This window comes from Cornus florida, unplaced genomic scaffold, assembly GCF_030987335.1.
Source record: "Cornus florida cultivar Cherokee Brave unplaced genomic scaffold, ASM3098733v1 CherokeeBrave_3.0.0_Hap2_Chr06, whole genome shotgun sequence".
NCBI lineage: Eukaryota > Viridiplantae > Streptophyta > Magnoliopsida > Cornales > Cornaceae > Cornus > Cornus florida.
The window spans coordinates 31500426-31519602 of record NW_026775576.1 but is presented as its reverse complement, the minus strand read 5'-3'; the positions used below and the strand labels follow the sequence as shown (position 1 = coordinate 31519602).

Here is a 19177-nt window from a genome sequence, read left to right as displayed (position 1 = left end):
ATCTATCAAATGTCGAATGTCTAGGAAGGTAATGCTTAGTGGTGAACTCTATGACCCAAGATCTCTCTCTCATATTCTCTACACCTCATTCGTTTAGTAGTTTTACATTGCAATTATTTAGTTTAAATTGTAGTATAATTTCAACCAACAAACCCTCTTTTGATCATTCGACCTACTAATCCAACAATTGATTCCAAAACATGCTTCCTTTCCCTTGGGACGATCCCTACTCACTCTAGCTATATTTTAGTTAGTAGTGGTAGTGGCATTCTATAAATTTAAACTTGGCCACACTACACACTTTGTTGCAACTGGGTATTGACACGCACCAGGTTTGACATGAGGTCATTTTTTTTTTTAAGGACTTGAGTCTATTGTTATTGAGGATTCTTTTGATTTATTGAGTGAGAGTGATGTTCTTTCGAGGTTATTTTATGGATATTGACATTAGTTTTGGGGTCTCAGGAGTGAGTGACCCTTAATTGATTGTTTTGAGAGAATTAGATTTAGATATAATCTATTTGTGGAGTCTTCTTGTTCTAGTTTGTGGCTAGGCATGGTTTTGAGGGATTGTGATCTCAGTTGTTGTTTAATGGAATGATTTGAGAGGATTGGAGTTGGTGGAAAGGTATCTTATAAGATTCTTGAGGTTCTTGTTGTAGTTTGTTGTACCAAATAATTTTGCGAGATTTGAGTTACGATTGATGATTTATGGGTAATTTTTGCATTCCATCAAGAGATAGGTGATTGAGGTATACATTGAGGTTTTGTTGATATTTTGGATTTAATGGTAGTGTTTGAGGTATCATTGAGGTTTTAGATTTGACAATTGAGTGGTGATTGATTCTTTAGGGTCACCTTACAGCTTTTAAGGTATGACATTGATTGGTGCTTGTTTGAGAGCAGCATTTGGAGTTTCGACCTGAGGACAAGAATGACATGGTGGTTAGGGTTGGATTGATAAGGAAAAATGGCCTGGCTAGACATTTTTCTTGAATCAATTCCACTCGGATAGATTATCGGGTCAAGGGTCTGATTATTTCGTTTGGGAAGTGATCGTGAGATTAGGAGATTGAATGTCGTGATGATTCGACTTGAATGATTTCTTTTGGAGAAATTGTATATTTTCAGAAATTTTTAGCAAATGGCTCGAGCCATTTTAAAAGCGCTCGAGCCATTTTTGGCCAAACTTTGGATTTGCTCACTGCCTAAAAATGGATTGAGCCATTTTAAAATGGCCTGGGCCATTTTTTTTAAAAAACTTTAATATAGATACCCCAGATTTGTAAGCCATTTTTTTAAAAAACTTTAATGTAGATACCCCAGATTTGTTTCGACGATATCTCATTCAACATAAATCCAAATTAGGTCATATTTGCGTTCAAATTGAAGGATTTTGGTCTAGCTTTCCAGTGGTACAAACCTCACCCCCCATATGGACAACACTTGCCTACTCACCGGTGAGTAGGAAACATATGTTCACCACGTATGTGGTGCATTGCTAAAATTACAAGTGTCCTTATATTTTAAAAATAAAAAATTTAATAGTTATCTGGGTTAAACCCAAATGAATCCGAATCAAATTATAATTCTCTTCTCTCTCATTCGTTAGATGTTCTTTAGCTTCTGGGTCTTGGCTCATCTTTACCCCTTTGCAAAAGGGCTAATGGGAAGGTGAGGACAGAGGAAGGACCTCAACGATCGTGTTTGTTTGGTTAGGATTAATTGCAATTACTAGATCTCTCTGGCCTTTGGGTGGCACTCGACCCCAATAAAAAAAGGTTGGTAAATACTCCAAGAACAAAAGGGTCAATTTCACTGTGGGAGTGCAGAGGGCTCAGTATATAACTAAGCCAAAAACTTAAGGCTCCAGACAAAGATCAGAATCTAATATGAATTTCCCACACCACAATAATAATAATAATAATAATAATAATAATGGAAATGGAAAATTTTCTTTATATATATGATTTTTAAAATAAACAAAAATCTTTTTGACTTTGAATCAAGGATGACAATGGCGTAAAACCTCCTTTCAAATACTAATGTTTATAGAAAATAGACACAAAAAAGTGGTGCATATATTAAGAACAATCCATCATATTTATTTGCAATGTTGGTCCTGAGATTAAAGGGTCTCAACGGAACAAATCATACACTCAAGCGTTCTAACTTCGACTCTGCACAAAAACACTTGATGATGTGTAGAAAAAGAAAAAAAACAAATCTATCATGGAACTGGAACGACCCTCCAATTTGAGAATTACCTGATGGGTGTTGATTGCCACCCAGAGGAGAGATATAGTAATTGCAATCAAACGTGAAAAAAAAGAGAGGAGAGAGAATTATAATTTGATTCGCATCATTTAAGTTTAACCCAAATAGTTATTAATTTATTATTATTTTTTTATTTTTTTAAATGTAAGGATACTTGTCCGTTTAGCAATGGGCCACATACGTGGTGAGTATAAGTTTCGTACTCACCGGTGAGTAGGCAAGTATTATCCTAGATTGTCGGGTCAAAGGTCTGATTATTTCGTTTGGGTAGTGAACGTGAGATTAGGAGATTGAATGTCATGATGATTCAACTGGAATGATTTCTTTTGGAGAAATTGTATCTTTTCAGAAATTTTCAGCAAATGGCTCGAGCCATTTTAAAAGTGCTCGAGTCATTTTTGGCCAGACTTCGGATTTGCCCACTGCCTAAAAATGGATTGAGCCATTTCCCGAGCCATTTTTTTTTTAAAACTTTAATGTAGATACCCCAGATTTGTTTCGACCATATATCATTCAACATAAATCCAAATTAGGTCATATTTGTGTTCAAATTGAAGGATTTTGAACTAGCTTTCCAGTGGTACAAACCTCACCCCCCATATTTGACACTAATGACCATTTTACCCTTTGCTTCAGCATTTATGACCATTTTACCCTCCGCTTCCACATTTGTTGCCCGGGTTCTCGGGTAGGGCTTGAATCAACTTGGTTAATGCACTAGATCATGAGATTTAGGGCATAACAAAACTAGTACTATGATTTTCAAATAACTGACAATGGCTACTTGTTTTGTGATAAACAGTAGTCGAAGTGTCGAGGATATATTATCATACGATTTTATTGTTAGTCCTAATAATGAAGGGGGAGACGAGAACAGGGATTTTAAATTGCCATACTATAGCTTTCAGAGTATCTCTACGGCAACAAATAAGCTCGGAGTGAGGGTTTGGAGCTGTTTACGAGGTAAAAGTTTAAGATACAAACTGAAGTGCTTTGCACTTACACATCTTTCTTCACTATTATTATTTTACTTGACTTGTTAAGTAACCATCTAAATCAGTTTTTACTTCTTTATTTTTGTCCCCTAGTACATTACACAATGGACAAGAAATTGGAGTGAAAAAACTCCTTACAGCATCTCCACAAGTTCTTCGGGAGTTCAGAACTGAGACGAAATTGATTGCCAAGCCGCAGCATGTGAAACTTGTTAAACTATATGGTGTTGCATTGAGGGTGATGAGCACATATTAATCTATGAATATATGCTAAATAGAAGTTTGGATTCTTTCTTGTTTGGTTAATGTTGATGCAAAAATCTGCACGGTCCGGAGTCGAGAATGTTTCCATAAGAGAGAAATGACGACGGGCGTCGTGCCAGTCGCATGCACTCTGACGGTCAAATTAATACTTAACTTCTTGAACTTTTGTGTCGGCTAGATTTTTACTTGGACTAATATTCCCTATCAGTTAGTAATGTCATATATTTAATCTGTTATTGTTAAATGTTTCTTTTACCAAACTTGGATTAATGTTCATTGCATTTTCAATGTTGTGAACTCCAAAACAGATCGAGACAGACAAGAGACATGGGATTTAATGTCCCTTGGCAGGGACGTGTACACATCATTGATGACATTTGTAGACGATTAGCGTACCTACATATTTATTCTTAGTTTTCGAATAATCTACAGAGATTTTAAAACTAGCAACATATTATTGGATGGCAAAATGAAGGCCAAAATAGCAGATTTTGGCACCGTAAAATTATTTTATGGTAACCAGTCCCGAGCAAGAACACAGCGGGTTGTTGGAACTCGGTAAGCACAAGCAAAAACTTCCGCTAACATATACAATTTATATTATTATACATTAAAGAAGATTTAACATGAGTTTACATGGCCCCCCGGAAGGTGACTTCTCGATGAAATCTGATATCTTTAGCTTCGGAGCGTTGCTGCTCGGGATTGTGATGAAATCTGATATCTTTAGCTTTGGAGTGTTGCTGCTCGGGATTGTGAGTGGCAGCAGCTAGCTAACATACCTTTCCTTTTTCCTTTTGCTACACTTTCAGACATTGTGGATTGTATTAGATTCCAAAATTCATGGTCTCTCAAGGAGAGGAGTGTTGGTGGTAGACGAGGGAGGTGGAGACGGGGGAAGATTCGGTAGTTCTGTTTTCAGAGGAGAGGAGCAAAAGACGGCACCATATATTCAAGTGATGTGGATGACGCAGAATTGGGGAAAATTGTGACAACATAGCACTAGAGTTTCGTACTGTTGGGCTCTCAATTTTTCCAGTCCCTCTTTGTACATTTGGTAACACACATAACTTAACATTACCTATAAACAAAAAAACATATTCCACACCAGAAGTTGCAAAATTTCTCCCACCCCGCGCTAAGAAAATTTCCTCAACAATCATCAAGCTCATGACAATATTATGATGAAACAATTGGCTGTGATCAAGTTTGAGCAAAATAATATAGTTCAAAGAGGTGACCGGACCAGGCATGATTTTTCATCCAAAAACTGATTACCAGAGCGGCTGGCAAGAAAGATAGCCATGCTATATACTCGATTGGATCTCCTGAATGTTGTTGCACACAGTGATCCTTTCCAAACTTGATGGCTTCAGAGCGTGGCTATCCCTTTCTTGTTGAAGAGAAAAATCCCTCTTCCATACTTGTTTGCTTATTTATCCCATCACGATGTTTGAGACATTTAAGGATGCCTCTATATTTAGAGAACCAGTTGGTCTTAGCATTCAACTGTCGAATGCAACAGAAGTTTCTACTTCTGAGTCCTGCGGTTTCCGTTTCTTCTCCTTCTGGTGCTGCAACTTATTTAAAGCTTGGTCAGCCTTAGAGACAATTTTTGATACAGTGAACCCCGCCTCTTCAAAAAACTGTGCTCTAAAAGGAATCAAAGAATTGCGAAGCATAACATCGACTCCATTATAGGTCCAAATACCAAAAACAGCCTCACCTTTAAGTCCGATAGCAAACCATCCAAGACCAGCAGCAGCAATATCTGCAGAACTTGAGTCCCAACTGTTCCCAGAGACATGAAACTCCTTTCTCACCCATTTCCCAAGTTCTTCTACTCTCTTCTTCCCAATTGGTGGCTGAATCAGAGAAACAATAGAATAAAAATTACATATTGAAATAGACAAAGCATTACGCATAAATATATATGTTCATGAAAGAACCTTAGAAATGAAATATGAATCTCTAAGCAACATAGCTGGATTTGGGACACTATAATGTTGACACTTGCAATATATTTATGACTCTGTATGATTCTAGACCTACTTATTTGGAATTCTCTCTCCAAAAAAATGGAGTGAAAAGAAAAGCAGGGGGGTGCGGGACCAGCTGGAAGGGGTTTGGTTGTCTAGCTAACAAGTTGGGTTGAGCTGTTGTCCAGTTTCATCTTCTGCTCAACTGGATTTTTCACTAATATGTTTCCAGGTCAGACCCTTCAATCGCCATATGTACAAGATATGTGATGACAACGAGGCCAGAGATTTCTCGTTGAGGTGTTATAATTCTGACCATTATAAGTTTTAAGGGAATACAACTAGGGAAAAAAAGAGTTTAAGGGAATACAGATAATTGGACAGGAAAGTCTCGAGCAAAGAATATAAAAAAAAATCCATTAGCAGGGGGAAGCATACCTGTAATCGATGACCAAAATGATCATCCAGCATTGTACAGGCTTTCTCAGTTTTTCCCATATGTAGTGGAAGATAAGGAGATGCCCACACTGTAATATAAATAGAATCTACTGATGATTCTTCTATATCTAGTCTCATGAGCCCAGCAATGTGAACAGAATGTCCAGCCTGATCACCAATGAAACAAATATGAGCAGTGAGACACAGACACACATGAACCGAAGTGCAATAATTACTAAAAAATGATTTGACAACCCAAAATTACAAGTTCAGTCTGAGAGAACATAAGAAAAATAAGGTAACGAAGGTCAGAAACTACTTCTAGTATGTTAACATAAAAAAAATAAAATAAAATAAAAAATATAAAAAATATTAAAAAAATAAAAAATAAAAATAACTGAGAAATTTAAGATGGTGTTTATACATTAACATTTAGAAAGGATCAGAGGCATGAATTGATCAGGATTCTAAGATTCGGACCTCCAAGATCTGCATGTTAGGTGTTTTATGCATAAGAATGATGCAGAATCAATTATTCACCTGCACCTTCAATGTTCAGTAGCACAATCAACTGATCAAGTAAAGTATTTTCCATGTTTAATCTCATTGGAAGATGCCAAAATAGATGTCGGAGGTAACCAATTGGTAGAAAGTTAAAGTGGGCAATCACGTAAGGTGCTGATTTGGCATCAATATAATTTCTGGTGAAATGTTTTGATGTATATCTCTCAAAAAGCTGTTGTTAGTGGAAGAACAAATAGTGTTCTTGGGGATACATATCTAAAGGACTTCTACAAATATTCTCCTTCCATAAACTGACTCTTTCCGTAAACTTTTACCCCTACTTGCAAACGCCATTCAAAAGGCACCAAATTTGTGTTTTAGCTAAAACTCTCTTACGCCAAAATCTATAACACCAAAAAGTATTTTTTGTGTCGCCAAACACAGATAAATTGAATTTTCAAAATAAAAGTGTTCCTAGCTTGTTGTAATGAGCTCCCTCTAACCCAAAAGGTTAATCTATAGGGTAGTGCTACATACCCACTCATTTATACCCATTTCACTTCCCATCCGGATCCGACATAGGACACCTCTAACATTCTCCCCACCTGAACCCGCAATGAGGGGGCCACTTGCCTACCGCGGTGGTGGACCTAGACACCTCTAGCCAGACAGTTGGTGTGACACCGGATCACGGACGGGGTCTGACTTTGATACCAACGGGTTGGGTGCGGGTTGGGCGCTTGCCCTCTAACCCAAAATTTTAAGCTATTAGGTAGCGCTCTATACCAACTCATTTATACCTATGTCACTTCCCATCCGGATCCGATGTGGGACACCTCTAACACTTGTCCACCCATAGGTCCCTAATGCCAAACATGGTAAGGTTTGGTGGAGAATGGCTCTTCAGTGAGATGTACTTTTTGTAAAGCACATAAGACAGTGTTGCAATAGGAGCTGGAAAGGGCCAAATGTAAGTATTTTTAAGGCAGTTAGAGCATCAAAATTTGAAGCTGAAGAGTGTGATTTAGAAATACTTTTGACCAAAGGAAAACAAGGATTTTATTGTACTAGGAAAAAATAGTTTCTTTACTTCGTCAAAAAACCTCATTTGTAAGAGGATGATTGGCAAAAATAACCTTTGTGGAAAAAAAAAAAAATTATAAAAAAGAAAAATTAAACAATCAAAAAGAAATAACTGAAAGAGCCTAAACTTAACTTACTAAACTAGTCTGGTCCACTACCCATTATCTTGTTACACCTATATGCTCTACCTAAGGCCATATCACACAGGTTGCACTAAACATTAAAACTAGCCACCACTATATCACCACTATATCACACAGTCTTACTGGGGTTGAAATATAAAACACAAAATTTGAAATGGAAATAAGATAAGTCAATAGCAATCACCAGCAAAAGAGTTGTATTCTAACGGTATCTTTATTGAAGCGATTATTGTCATTTCAATAAATCAAATAATAGGATCAACACTAACATCATAAGTTTCAAATCAAGCATGCACCTACTGGTTAATGAAATTCAGTGATTCTTAATCAACTCAACAAATCATTAATAAGAAAATTAAAATCATCCTACCTTGATTCTATATGTCCTTGGCTTCAACTCCTTGCTAACTTGGACAAGTTTCTGCTCTTCCCTAGTCAATCTTGTCAACAACTGATGTGGATGCAAAAGTCCTGGTGTATCAAACAATTTAGACTGACCAGGTAGTATCCCCTCAACCCTTATAATCCCTAGTGTTGTCCCGGGTACAGGTGCTTCTGTCAAGTGACTCACCTTCCCACCAACATGCTTCCCCATTGAATTAATCAATGTTGACTTCCCTGCATTTTGCGCTCCGATCGCCCACACATTCCCTCTAGGCCCTGCCAATCCCACCACATCATCAACAAGATTCTTCAACCCCCAACCCCTCAATGCACTCACCAAATGCACACTTTTTATCTTGTTCGCCCCGCCCTCCCTCGCCCTCGACCTAACCCAATGCTCCAACGTAGTCGGTGACAATGAACTCGGTAACAAATCAATCTTCGTCACAACCAGCACCACCCGCGGCACATTTCCGGATTTCCCCTGCTCCCAAGCCTTAAAATTCGCATCAATGGTAGCCGAAACCAACTTTGCGACCTTCCTGGGAAAGGACCCGTCAAAATCCGCCACATCAACAACCATCAGAACCACAGTTCTCCTCCCACCTGCCGAATTCAACTTCCTCCCAACCGTATGATGAAAATCAAAATCCGGCAACAAATTCTCCACCGTGGGATCTTTCACTGCCCCGTAATGCCGCAACGAGTGACACCTTGCGCATACTATAGGCTTTTCTGGTGAATTAGGGTTAGGGTTTTCTGGGTTTTGGGGTTCTTCTATAAGTTCTGTAAGAAAGCCCTTTTTGAGGGAATTCGAGATCTCGGGTTCGTCAGCGACTGGGTTTCGATCGATTGGCAACTTGTAATTAGGGCTTTTGAGTGACGGTTTGATGAAAAACCCAGGTTGTTTTGGGTCTGAATCTTGCATTGGAACACCACAACCAGGGCAAATGGGGAGGGCTTGGGTTTCATCGTAGTTTCCATCTCTGGTGAGGCTTAAAGATGGTATTATTGGGTGTGAACAGAAGGGTCTGAAGAAGATTTGTGGTAGGGTTTTGGTAGGGTTTTGCGCATAGGGTTTTGTTCGGGTGTCAAAGATTGAAGGAAGAGATGAAGATACAGGTTTTGTGTATGTATAGGTGTAGAGAGAGAGGGGGAGGAGGTGTTTGAGGTTTGACGGAGAGAGTCTCCGGACGATCATTTCTCTCTCTCTCTAAAACCTCTCGAATGGTTCCTCGTCGTCGTCCTCAGTAAACTTCCCAGACTTTGACGGCGGGGTTTAAGGTATTGTTTGTCAATCGAGTTTTTGGGAAGGTCCAATTTGTATGGTAATTTTTGGGTATTAATCTGGCTTAGTTGGTAGGATGACACTGGAAGTCAAATAAAATTTGTGTGATAATTTTGAAAATTAAAATAGTAAAAAAATAGGTTAATTTCACTCCCACCTTTTTTAAATTTGACCAAATATAACTTTTAAATAACTTTCAAAAATAATTATTCATTTCTATTTTTCTGATATTAATCTAGCTTAGTTGGTAGGATGTCACTCGAAGTCAAATAAAATTTGTGTGATAATTTTGAAAATTAACAACAACTTTACCCTTAATTTTTTAATCCTATTTATTCCAAAATATAGAATTAGTTAAATTATCATTATATATAACAACCGCATACGATGGCGGCGGAGACGCTAAACCAGAGATTGCGGGTGGAGTCACAAGACCAGGCAATATGGTGATACCTTATTGGAATTGGAGGACTTTGAATAAGGTCTGCTTATGCATGGGTTCTATCCAGAGTGATTACTTGTTGGAATCAATAGGGCTGCTAAGAATCTGACCTTCAAATTTAACAATAGATATATGGATTTTAGAGAGATGGCATTTAGGTGAATAAATCCAATCCAACATCAATCCATTTTACAATTGGCATCTTCGTCGGCCAGTATGTCTGTTCATTAAGGGAGCGACATTCGCTTTATGTGCTATCCCAGCGGGCTCGCTTTTCTTTCTAATGGAAAATATGAGACAGTACATCTATATCTAAGGCCTAGTTTGGTGTGATGGAATGGGCTGGAATGGAATGACCATTCCACTTTCTGATTTCCATTCTCTTGTTTGGTGTGTCACATTAAAGTGGAATGGCCATTCTAAACCAGAATATAGAATTAGTTAAATTATCATTATATATAACAACCGCATACGACGGCGGCGGAGACGCTAAACCAGAGATTGCGGGTGGAGTCACAAGACCAGGCAATATGGTGATACCTTATTGGAATTGGAGGACTTTGAATAAGGTCTGCTTATGCATGGGTTCTATCTAGAGTGATTACTTGTTGGAATCAATAGGGCTGCTAAGAATCTGACCTTCAAATTTAACAATAGATATATGGATTTTAGAGAGATGGCATTTAGGTGAATAAATCCAATCCAACGTCAATCCATTTTACAATTGGCATCTTCGTCGGCCAGTATGTCTGTTCATTAAGGGAGCGACATTCGCTTTATGTGCTATCCCAGCGGGCTCGCTTTTCTTTCTAATGGAAAATATGAGACAGTACATCTATATCTAAGGCCTAGTTTGGTGTGATGGAATGGGCTAGAATGGAATGACCATTCCACTTTCTGATTTCCATTCTCTTGTTTGGTGTGTCACATTAAAGTGGAATGGCCATTCTAAACTAGAATATAAAATTAGTTAAATTATCATTATATATAACAACCGCATACGACGGCGGCGGAGACGCTAAACCAGAGATTGCGGGTGGAGTCACAAGACCAGGCATTATGGTGATACCTTATTGGAATTGGAGGACTTTGAATAAGGTTTGCTTATGCATGGGTTCTATCTAGAGTGATTACTTGTTGGAATCAATAGGGCTGCTAAGAATCTGACCTTCAAATTTAACAATAGATATATGAATTTTAGAGAGATGGCATTTAGGTGAATAAATCCAATCCAACATCAATCCATTTTAAAATTGGCATCTTCGTCGGCCAGTATGTCTGTTCATTAAGGGAGCGACATTCGCTTTATGTGCTATCCCAGCGGGCTCGCTTTTCTTTCTAATGGAAAATATAAGACAGTACATCTATATCTAAGGCCTAGTTTGGTGTGATGGAATGGGCTGGAATGGAATGACCATTCCACTTTCTGATTTCCATTCTCTTGTTTGGTGTGTCACATTAAAGTGGAATGGCCATTCTAAGGCATTCCCAGAGAATGTTTATTCCATCAAAAAGGTGGAATGTCCATTCCTCTTTCTAAGACGTGGAATGGTCATTCCATTCCCAGTTATTCCCACTAATAAAATAATTAAAAAAATCAAAGACAAAAAAATACCCTTTTTTTTTGCTTCGTTTCAAGCAAGATCTACCACCAAGATCTCTCTCTCTCTCTATCTCTCTCTCTTTCTGCTATACCAAAAATCCTTTTGGATTTGTTTCAGACAAATATATCTACAGGGTTGATATCTCTCTCTACGACACCTTCTCTTTCTCTCTTTCTTTGTGGGAGTTGATCTGCCTAACGCTTACGGCTACTGCCGGTAACAACATCGTCAAAATCCTCCAAAGGAATGGCACCATCATTCTTCCCCCTCTCTTTTTCAAGATCAAGGCATGTTCAATTACTTTATTTACACATATATATACATTTATTTATATATCTTTATATATATCTGAGTAGTTTCATTTTGTGTTTTTGTGAATCATTTTGATAGAAGAAAACACGAGATCTGATTCTTTCGCTAGGGTTTAGGTGTTGAATTTCTAAATATGCTTTGATTTTTTAATTCTATATCTGTGAAATTTCGCAGTTTGATGATTTTAATGATTGATTTGTGCTTAGTCGAGTTTGATTAGTTGATTATGATCTACTTTTTGATTCTGTGTTTGTGTGTATAAATTGCTTCAGCTGGATTATTTTTGTAATCCACTGTTCCATCTTTCGTATAGATGTCATCTTCTGCCGCGATTACGGTCCATCTTTAGTATATATTTTATCTTTTGCCATGGAAGTCTAGAAACTAGATTATGCTTGATTTAGTATTCTATTTGTTTGGGAAATTGACTCAAAGACCGAACGACAGTGGAACTCCAATATGTGCCGAAACTGTAGTAACTGTAGAACAACAAGGCATATAAAATCTTCATAAGAAATATTTTTCAATTATCAAAGACGGTACATGAGAAACATAACCCAATTTATCAACAATATATAATTAGACAAAGCAAATTCTTTCATGGAGGAGACAAAATGAAAAACTTGGGAGAAAATTTTGAATCCTCAGCTGTATGATTGCTAAGAGGAGAGGAAAAGAAAAGAAATTTTTGGCAGATTAGGTGTTTTTTATTCCCAGTGTTCTTTTCTTCTAACTTTTGGCAACCATGTAGATTCAATCACAAGATATATACAACAGAAACACAAAATTGAAGGTAAAGGTACAATACAATATGGAATATAAATATCCATATATAGATATAACTCAAAGGTGTAACCATCATTTCAAACTCAGAGGCTAATAAATAAAAATAAAAAATCTGGGAACATAACTTTGAATAAATGAATGGAAAAGGATGTGCTCTAATCTCTATATGTTTGATGTGTTTGCTTAGAAGATAAAGGCGTTTCTGCAACATTCTAGTGTTTGTTGTGCTGCTGTTTTCTATATAAATGGTTACTCAGGAAATTGTTAATGTCATTTGACTAGTGTATGTCATTCCAATTTTTTCAGTATAATTGCAGAATTATAGTGAATACTACTATGATATTTTAATCCTTTTACGCATTCAAATTTTGTTAGATATTATCTTCAAAAAATTATAATTTGACTGTTATATGTAAAGTTTACAAGTTATAAAAATTTATTTTAATGCAGCAATGGCACGACTCAATTTGGCAACAAAGAAGTTGACAAGAAAAAAGAAAGTTATGGCACTAGGAACAATATGGTCAAACATAGAGTATGCAGTGAGTTGGTGGCTTCAACTAATTTATTGCTTAATGGTGTTTTATATCCAAAAGTGTTCTCTACATAGGAGATTCTAGAGTGCTTCGAGAGGCAATGGATAAGAGAAATGGATTCAATGTCCCTCAAGGTAAGAAACTTGTTTATACAATAATGTTTACACTTTAGTTTATGCTTAAGTATAAAAAATTATCACTAAAACTTATGTTATTATTAAGGTTACTACTATCTTGTTGATGCTGGATATACAAATTGTCAAAAATTTCTTGCACCATATAGAGGACAACGGTATCACTTGAATGATTGGAGGGAGGGTCACTAACCTACTACCCCTCGTGAATTTTTCAACATGAAGCATTCGACAGCTAGAAATGTAATAGAGAGATGTTTTGGACTTCTTAAGTTACGTTGGGCAATTCTAAGGAGTCCTTCATTTTATCCAATTAAGATACAAGTTCGGGTTATTCTAGCTTGTTGTCTTTTACATAATCTTATAAGACGAGATGCCAATAGACCCATTGGAAGAAAGTTTAGAAGCTCAGGAACAAGTGATAACTGAAGCACATGGAGAAACTATTACGACGATCGAAACATCAAATGAATGGAGTAGTTGGAGAGATAACTTAGCTACTCATATGTTTGATGAATGGAGGGCGAGGAATAAGGGAGATGATTTTTCTTTTTTTTTTTTTTTTTTTTAAAAAAAAAAACTTGTGTTTCTTATCTCATTTTAGATTTTGAGTTGCACTTTAAGAAATGTAATGTTACTTGAAATGTTAGTATGTGTTTGTGTTCCATGTACTTATTTGTAGTTCTATAAATGCTACTTAGACTTTTGGATATAGTTTTATGGTGTTAAGTAAACTATGGTTCCTTGTTTCGGATTCATGCTTGTGGTGTTTGGTAGTGCTACACTTTTGAATCTACAAATGCCATTAATTTGGTCTTGTGTTCCAAAAAATGTACCAGCTTGTCAAGACTTTATCTCTAGCCCAAGCTTGAATATGGTTTTTGATGCATGCTAGTGGTGTTTGACAGTTTGTGCAATATTGAACTGCCAGGAGGACATTTTGTTTAGCAGCTATTTAAAAATATTGTTGACTCCCAGCTTATGCATTTTAGTTATCAATGATATATTTATTGTTTAAGGATCTTCTACATAATTTTTATTTTCTAATGAATACCACTGCTAAACATTTTTTATCAGCACCCATATTTTAAAGTGAAATTGTACAATATTTGATATGTCTTTTTTACTTTAATATAATATTTATAGAATACTAGTTAAGTTTAGACAACAAGAAGTTTAGTTTTGTCTTTTATTATTGCTTAGTATATTTCTTTGAAAAAAAGGTAATTGCTCTCTCAAAGCCTTTCAAAATTGCTACAAATTTCATTACTTATAAAAAAAGGTAATTACTTTTTAGGGCTCTAATATGATGGGTTCACAATAAATAAAAATAATTATTTGTGAGGTCTCGGGTTCACAACAAATTGTTAGTCTTTTCTTAAATTTTTAATAGATTTTCTTGAATCAAGATTTTCTTACATTTTGTAATATAATTATAATTTTCATAGATTTTACAAAAATACATTAGTTGGTATAAGCTAGTTATATTTTATTTCATTTTAAAATAATAAAATATGCCATTTTGTTAATATAATTGATATATTATAAGTAAGGGTATTTTGAAGAAACTAATTTAAAAGTTATTCCATTCCAACTTATTAATTGATCTAACCAAACAGGGGAATGGGAATGGTCATTCCATTACTGCATCATTCTCTGTTTACGGCCAAATAGTGGAATGAGAATCATCATTCCATTCCCATTCCATTCCCACTTACATTCCATTCCTGCCTCATTCCATTCCTGCGCACCAAACATAGCCTTAGGGAATGGTACAACAAAAAGAAAGACTTTGACTGGTTCTCCCCATCCTTAGCCACATCAATTAGTAAATCTGGCACCTTAAAACATTCATTCACATCAATTAATTTACCATGCAATATAATTTCTCTTCCTTAAGAATGAATTATCAAAACATTCATTCACATAGTCGTTTAAGCACCATTGCATGATAACCATTTATACTGTTAAGTAAAGCCCTTAGCCACCAATCTATCAGAATATAAGGATTTAAATTCAATTAAAATAAGATTAATTCTAAGACAAGAGATTAATTTCATCAAAACTAATTATAATCATTAAAACCCAATTGCTTAGTACAACTAAATCAATTGCTTAAAACCTTGCAATCAATATACATATAAAAATCCCCAAAGTTAAGAACAATTAAACATGCTACTCGGACTGGGGTTACATCAATTCTTTAATGAATGTTTGAGCTACTCATGGAGAGGAAATATATCATCATTGTTGGTGTAGAAGCCATTTCTATGGACCGCCAATTGGAATCTTCAATCTTCAAAACCCTAAAAGCCGCCACGTAGTAGAAGAACCAAGAAAAAGAAGAGAGAGCTTCAATGTATCCTTTCATCTTCTTTTATAGTGGAGAACAAGTCATAATCCCCCTTGGATGGGCTTTATAGCTTTTGGGAACAATTGAGCCCATAAGGAAACAAAGAAGAGAGATTTTACAACATTCCCGCAGCTTTTGGAAACTTTTAGGAGGTTTTTGCTCGAGCACTAGAAGTTGTGCTCGAGCTCTGGGACTTTGTGCTCGAGCATTAGATCTTGTGCTCGAGCTCTGCTTCCATACTTAGCCATTTTTTTGTTCTAAAATTTTCGAAGTGTTTTTTCATCCAACACTTAGTTTTTCTTCCTAATTTTTTGATTTGTGCTTAAGCAGTGCTCAAGCTCTTGGGATTGTGCTCGAGCACAGAAACTTGTGCTCGAGCTTTGGAACCTAAATTTTGAAAATCTGGCTGGTTGGCCCCGAATTGACTCGGAAGGCCCCGAACATGTCCTTAAGCATCAGGAACATTGCTATAAGCTCTAAATACATGACATTGTACACATCTTAGGGTAAAAACCAACAAAAATAAATAAACGAAATCAAACATAAGAATCGAGATAAAAATATCACTAAGGCATTAACATATACATGTTTAAAGGCTTGAATATGCAATATTCTACTTTTATCACACCCCTAAACATACATATTGCTAGTCCCTTAGAAATACAAAACTAAATTAAAATAAAAAATAAAAACAAAAACACAAAGTCTGCTTTCGTGGGCATCACAATTGCATTTAACGTATGCAACAAGCCTTTGAACCCTTAGTGGATGAGTTATACTCTCATGAGGGTTTCCAGATATAGTACCCACAAACATCCAAAAATTTAGCTCAATTATCACATGTTTTGCATAGCACAGTATCCCGACAATCATCAATCTTACAAGAAGTATGTAGATTATGCACAGTTAGAGACAACTTCAAACCTTAAACATCATACACAATAATTATAGATGGTCCCCACATTAAGCTCAAATTCACATGTCAAATAATCTATGACTGTAGCATATTTTTACAGGTAAACTTACATCTATCTATGTTGCACACCATCCATACTCATACATATTCCATAATAATCCTCAATTTGCTATCAAAATTTTTAAAATTTGATTCCTAAGGCATAATTAATAATTCTAACATGAGTATGCATTTTTTTCTTTTTTTTTTTTCTTCCATTTTTTTTTTTAAAAGAGTGTTTTGTGCAATATTTGGATTCCTTAAGCTCTCTAGAGAACCCATGTAGCAAGCTTTAGGTTAATGACTCCCAAATCGGCCGATTTTAAGGCATTAGGTGTTAAGACACCCCAAAGGACTTAATCACTCGAGTTAAATAGGTTACAAATCCAAACTAACTCTTCAACTTTTTTTTTTCTTCTTCTAAGTTCTCCATATTTTGACGTGAAATCTCAATGCTTACTGAGGCAAGAGTCCCAGTTACTCAGTGGAAAATGATCTAATTTTGCATACATAACTATCATTATGCCATAGTCTTCAAAATTTCCAAACCTACCAACTCATCTTAGTCAATCACAAAATATAACGAGATTTCAAGTTTATACCCCGTAGAAGGAATGCAAGTGTGCTTATGTGTAAAGTGAAGTACTCTAGAAGTCAGAAATCATGAAAATGTGAATAGACCGATAATGTGGACCACTATATGTAGACACAATGTCAAAAAATTTCAATTTACCTCCAAAATGCATTAATTCTGCATACATGACGTAATAATCCATTAAAAATTGACGTGGGACACCAAACTAACTTCACATGCATGAACTCATTGCTAAAACCATATGCTCTCAACTCTACCTTGCAAAAATTACAAATTTGTTTCAAAAAGTGTGAAATTAATCAACAAATTTGCAATCATATTGCCTTACCCCCAAACTTGAACTGCCCACTATCCATAATGTGCAATGAGAACAAAAATAGAAGAAGGGTTAGAACAATATTACCATATAAGTGATGAATGTCAAAATCAACCATCCAAAGTATAGGCAATTGTCAAGCAAGGTGGTACCCCCAAACTTGAAGACAAAAACCTGTCAATGAAAACAACTAAACACACCATGTGAGAGTGAACAAAGATATGAAAAAGTAGGAAATCACCTTAAAATATCATGTACGTATAACAAAGAGTCATGAGAAACAAACGTTTTTTTTTTTTTTTTTTTTTTTAAAAGCAAAATGAAAACAAAATTTAAAAAAAAAAAAAAAAAATCTAAATCTTACAAATACAAAGGAAACATGATGTGCCCCCTTGGGATGCTAAGTTTAACGTCTGTAGTTAGACGAAATGCCATTCCCTATCCTGTATCCAATAACTCAACTACCTCCCTCATCGAAAAATTAGTCCTTTGTGTACTTGTGGAATGTGAAACAATGGAAACCGATGTGGTTTTATTAGGACCCAAGAAAGAATACTCAAGCTTATCTGGTGGTGGCTTAGGCTCAAGCTTGTGAGTAGATGTGTGAGAAGAAAGAAGAGGAGTACTCTCTCGATGGAAGAACTAGAGGCGAATCAAGGAAAACACACTCATTCTCATCGGAGGATTGTGGAGTGGAATTGAAGATGTTCAACTTGAGTTACAAATTCCGAAAAAAGATATCCATAGCCTCGGTCCTACAATTAATGTTGGGATTAGCTGTGGCTAAGAAAGGACGACCAAGGATTACAGGTATGTGTCTCTTACAGGTTTGATGTCAAGAATGATGAAGTCTAAAACTTATTGTTGATTCTAAGTGAGGTTTGCCCTATTAATATCAAATGCATGTCAAAAGTGTTAAAGACTATTCATTCTATATTTGTATATGTTATAAGGGTATTTCAGTCATTACACTTATGTGTGTGCATGTGTTATACTTTCTTTGGTGTTGTAATACACCATTGTTGTCATATTTTGGTTTATATAGACAGATAGGTGTTGCGAAAATTATAAGTCTAATGTGAGGGCAATTCTGGTATTCCCAATGTGCAATGAAGGACTCTACACATTGTATTACGTGTATAGTGGTCCTAGTGAGAGAGGATAATGACAGAAATACAAATTACTAGCTGTAGATATCAGCATTGTATATTGTCTTCTAAGGGCTGCAGAAAATGTACTTTTAAGTGTCAAGTTAGGGCTGTACAAGGGGCATTTTGGTCCATTTATGGTATATAATGTCAGTATATATCCCTATCTATGATTGGCTAATGAGGGAATGTACTTATCTATACTGGGGCAGTAGAGTGAGAGTATAAACATGCAGTTATAGCAGCTGCAGAAAGTAAGCACAAGTGAGAGCCTAAAATGAGCCTTTTAAGCTAAAAATGAAGAAGGTCTCAAGAGCTTAAAGTTTATAATGATTTCAGAGAGATTCATTGATGATTTAAGTTGCATTTAATCTCTGATATCAACATGAAGAAGGTCCAGATTTAGTAGAGGTTACATGCTGTAGTTTTTTAGTGCAAGAAGGAGGTTGGAGGTTCAAAAATAGATGTGGCTGCTTCTAGGGTTTGAGCAAGGTTTAAGTATGTTTGTTTGGGGTTTTCACACCTGTAGAAGGTATCTGCATAACCAAAATCAAGTTAGTATCAATTCTCACACATCAAACCTACTAATTTCAGATTTTCTGGTGGAAACTTAGCGTCATGAACTTGTAGCTGTGATATCC

The 19177-nt window shown here is 36.0% G+C and overlaps 1 protein-coding gene across 2 annotated transcripts; it reads right to left on the bottom strand.

The window, feature by feature from the left end:
* Positions 1-3985: 3985 nt before the first annotated feature.
* LOC132311280 (GTP-binding protein BRASSINAZOLE INSENSITIVE PALE GREEN 2, chloroplastic) lies at positions 3986-9376 on the bottom strand. 2 transcript variants are annotated; one of them, XM_059809122.1, is made up of 4 exons: positions 8054-9376; positions 5954-6121; positions 5263-5401; positions 3986-5110 (listed from the first exon to the last, which is right to left on the bottom strand). In XM_059809122.1, exons 1-4 carry the CDS (start codon positions 9266-9268, stop codon positions 4920-4922), a joined length of 1713 nt encoding a protein of 570 aa, XP_059665105.1. In that variant the 5' UTR covers positions 9269-9376; the 3' UTR covers positions 3986-4919. The 2 variants fall into 2 exon arrangements, with proteins under 2 accessions (XP_059665105.1, XP_059665104.1); XM_059809121.1 differs by having other exon boundaries at positions 3986-5401.
* Positions 9377-19177: the final 9801 nt, after the last annotated feature.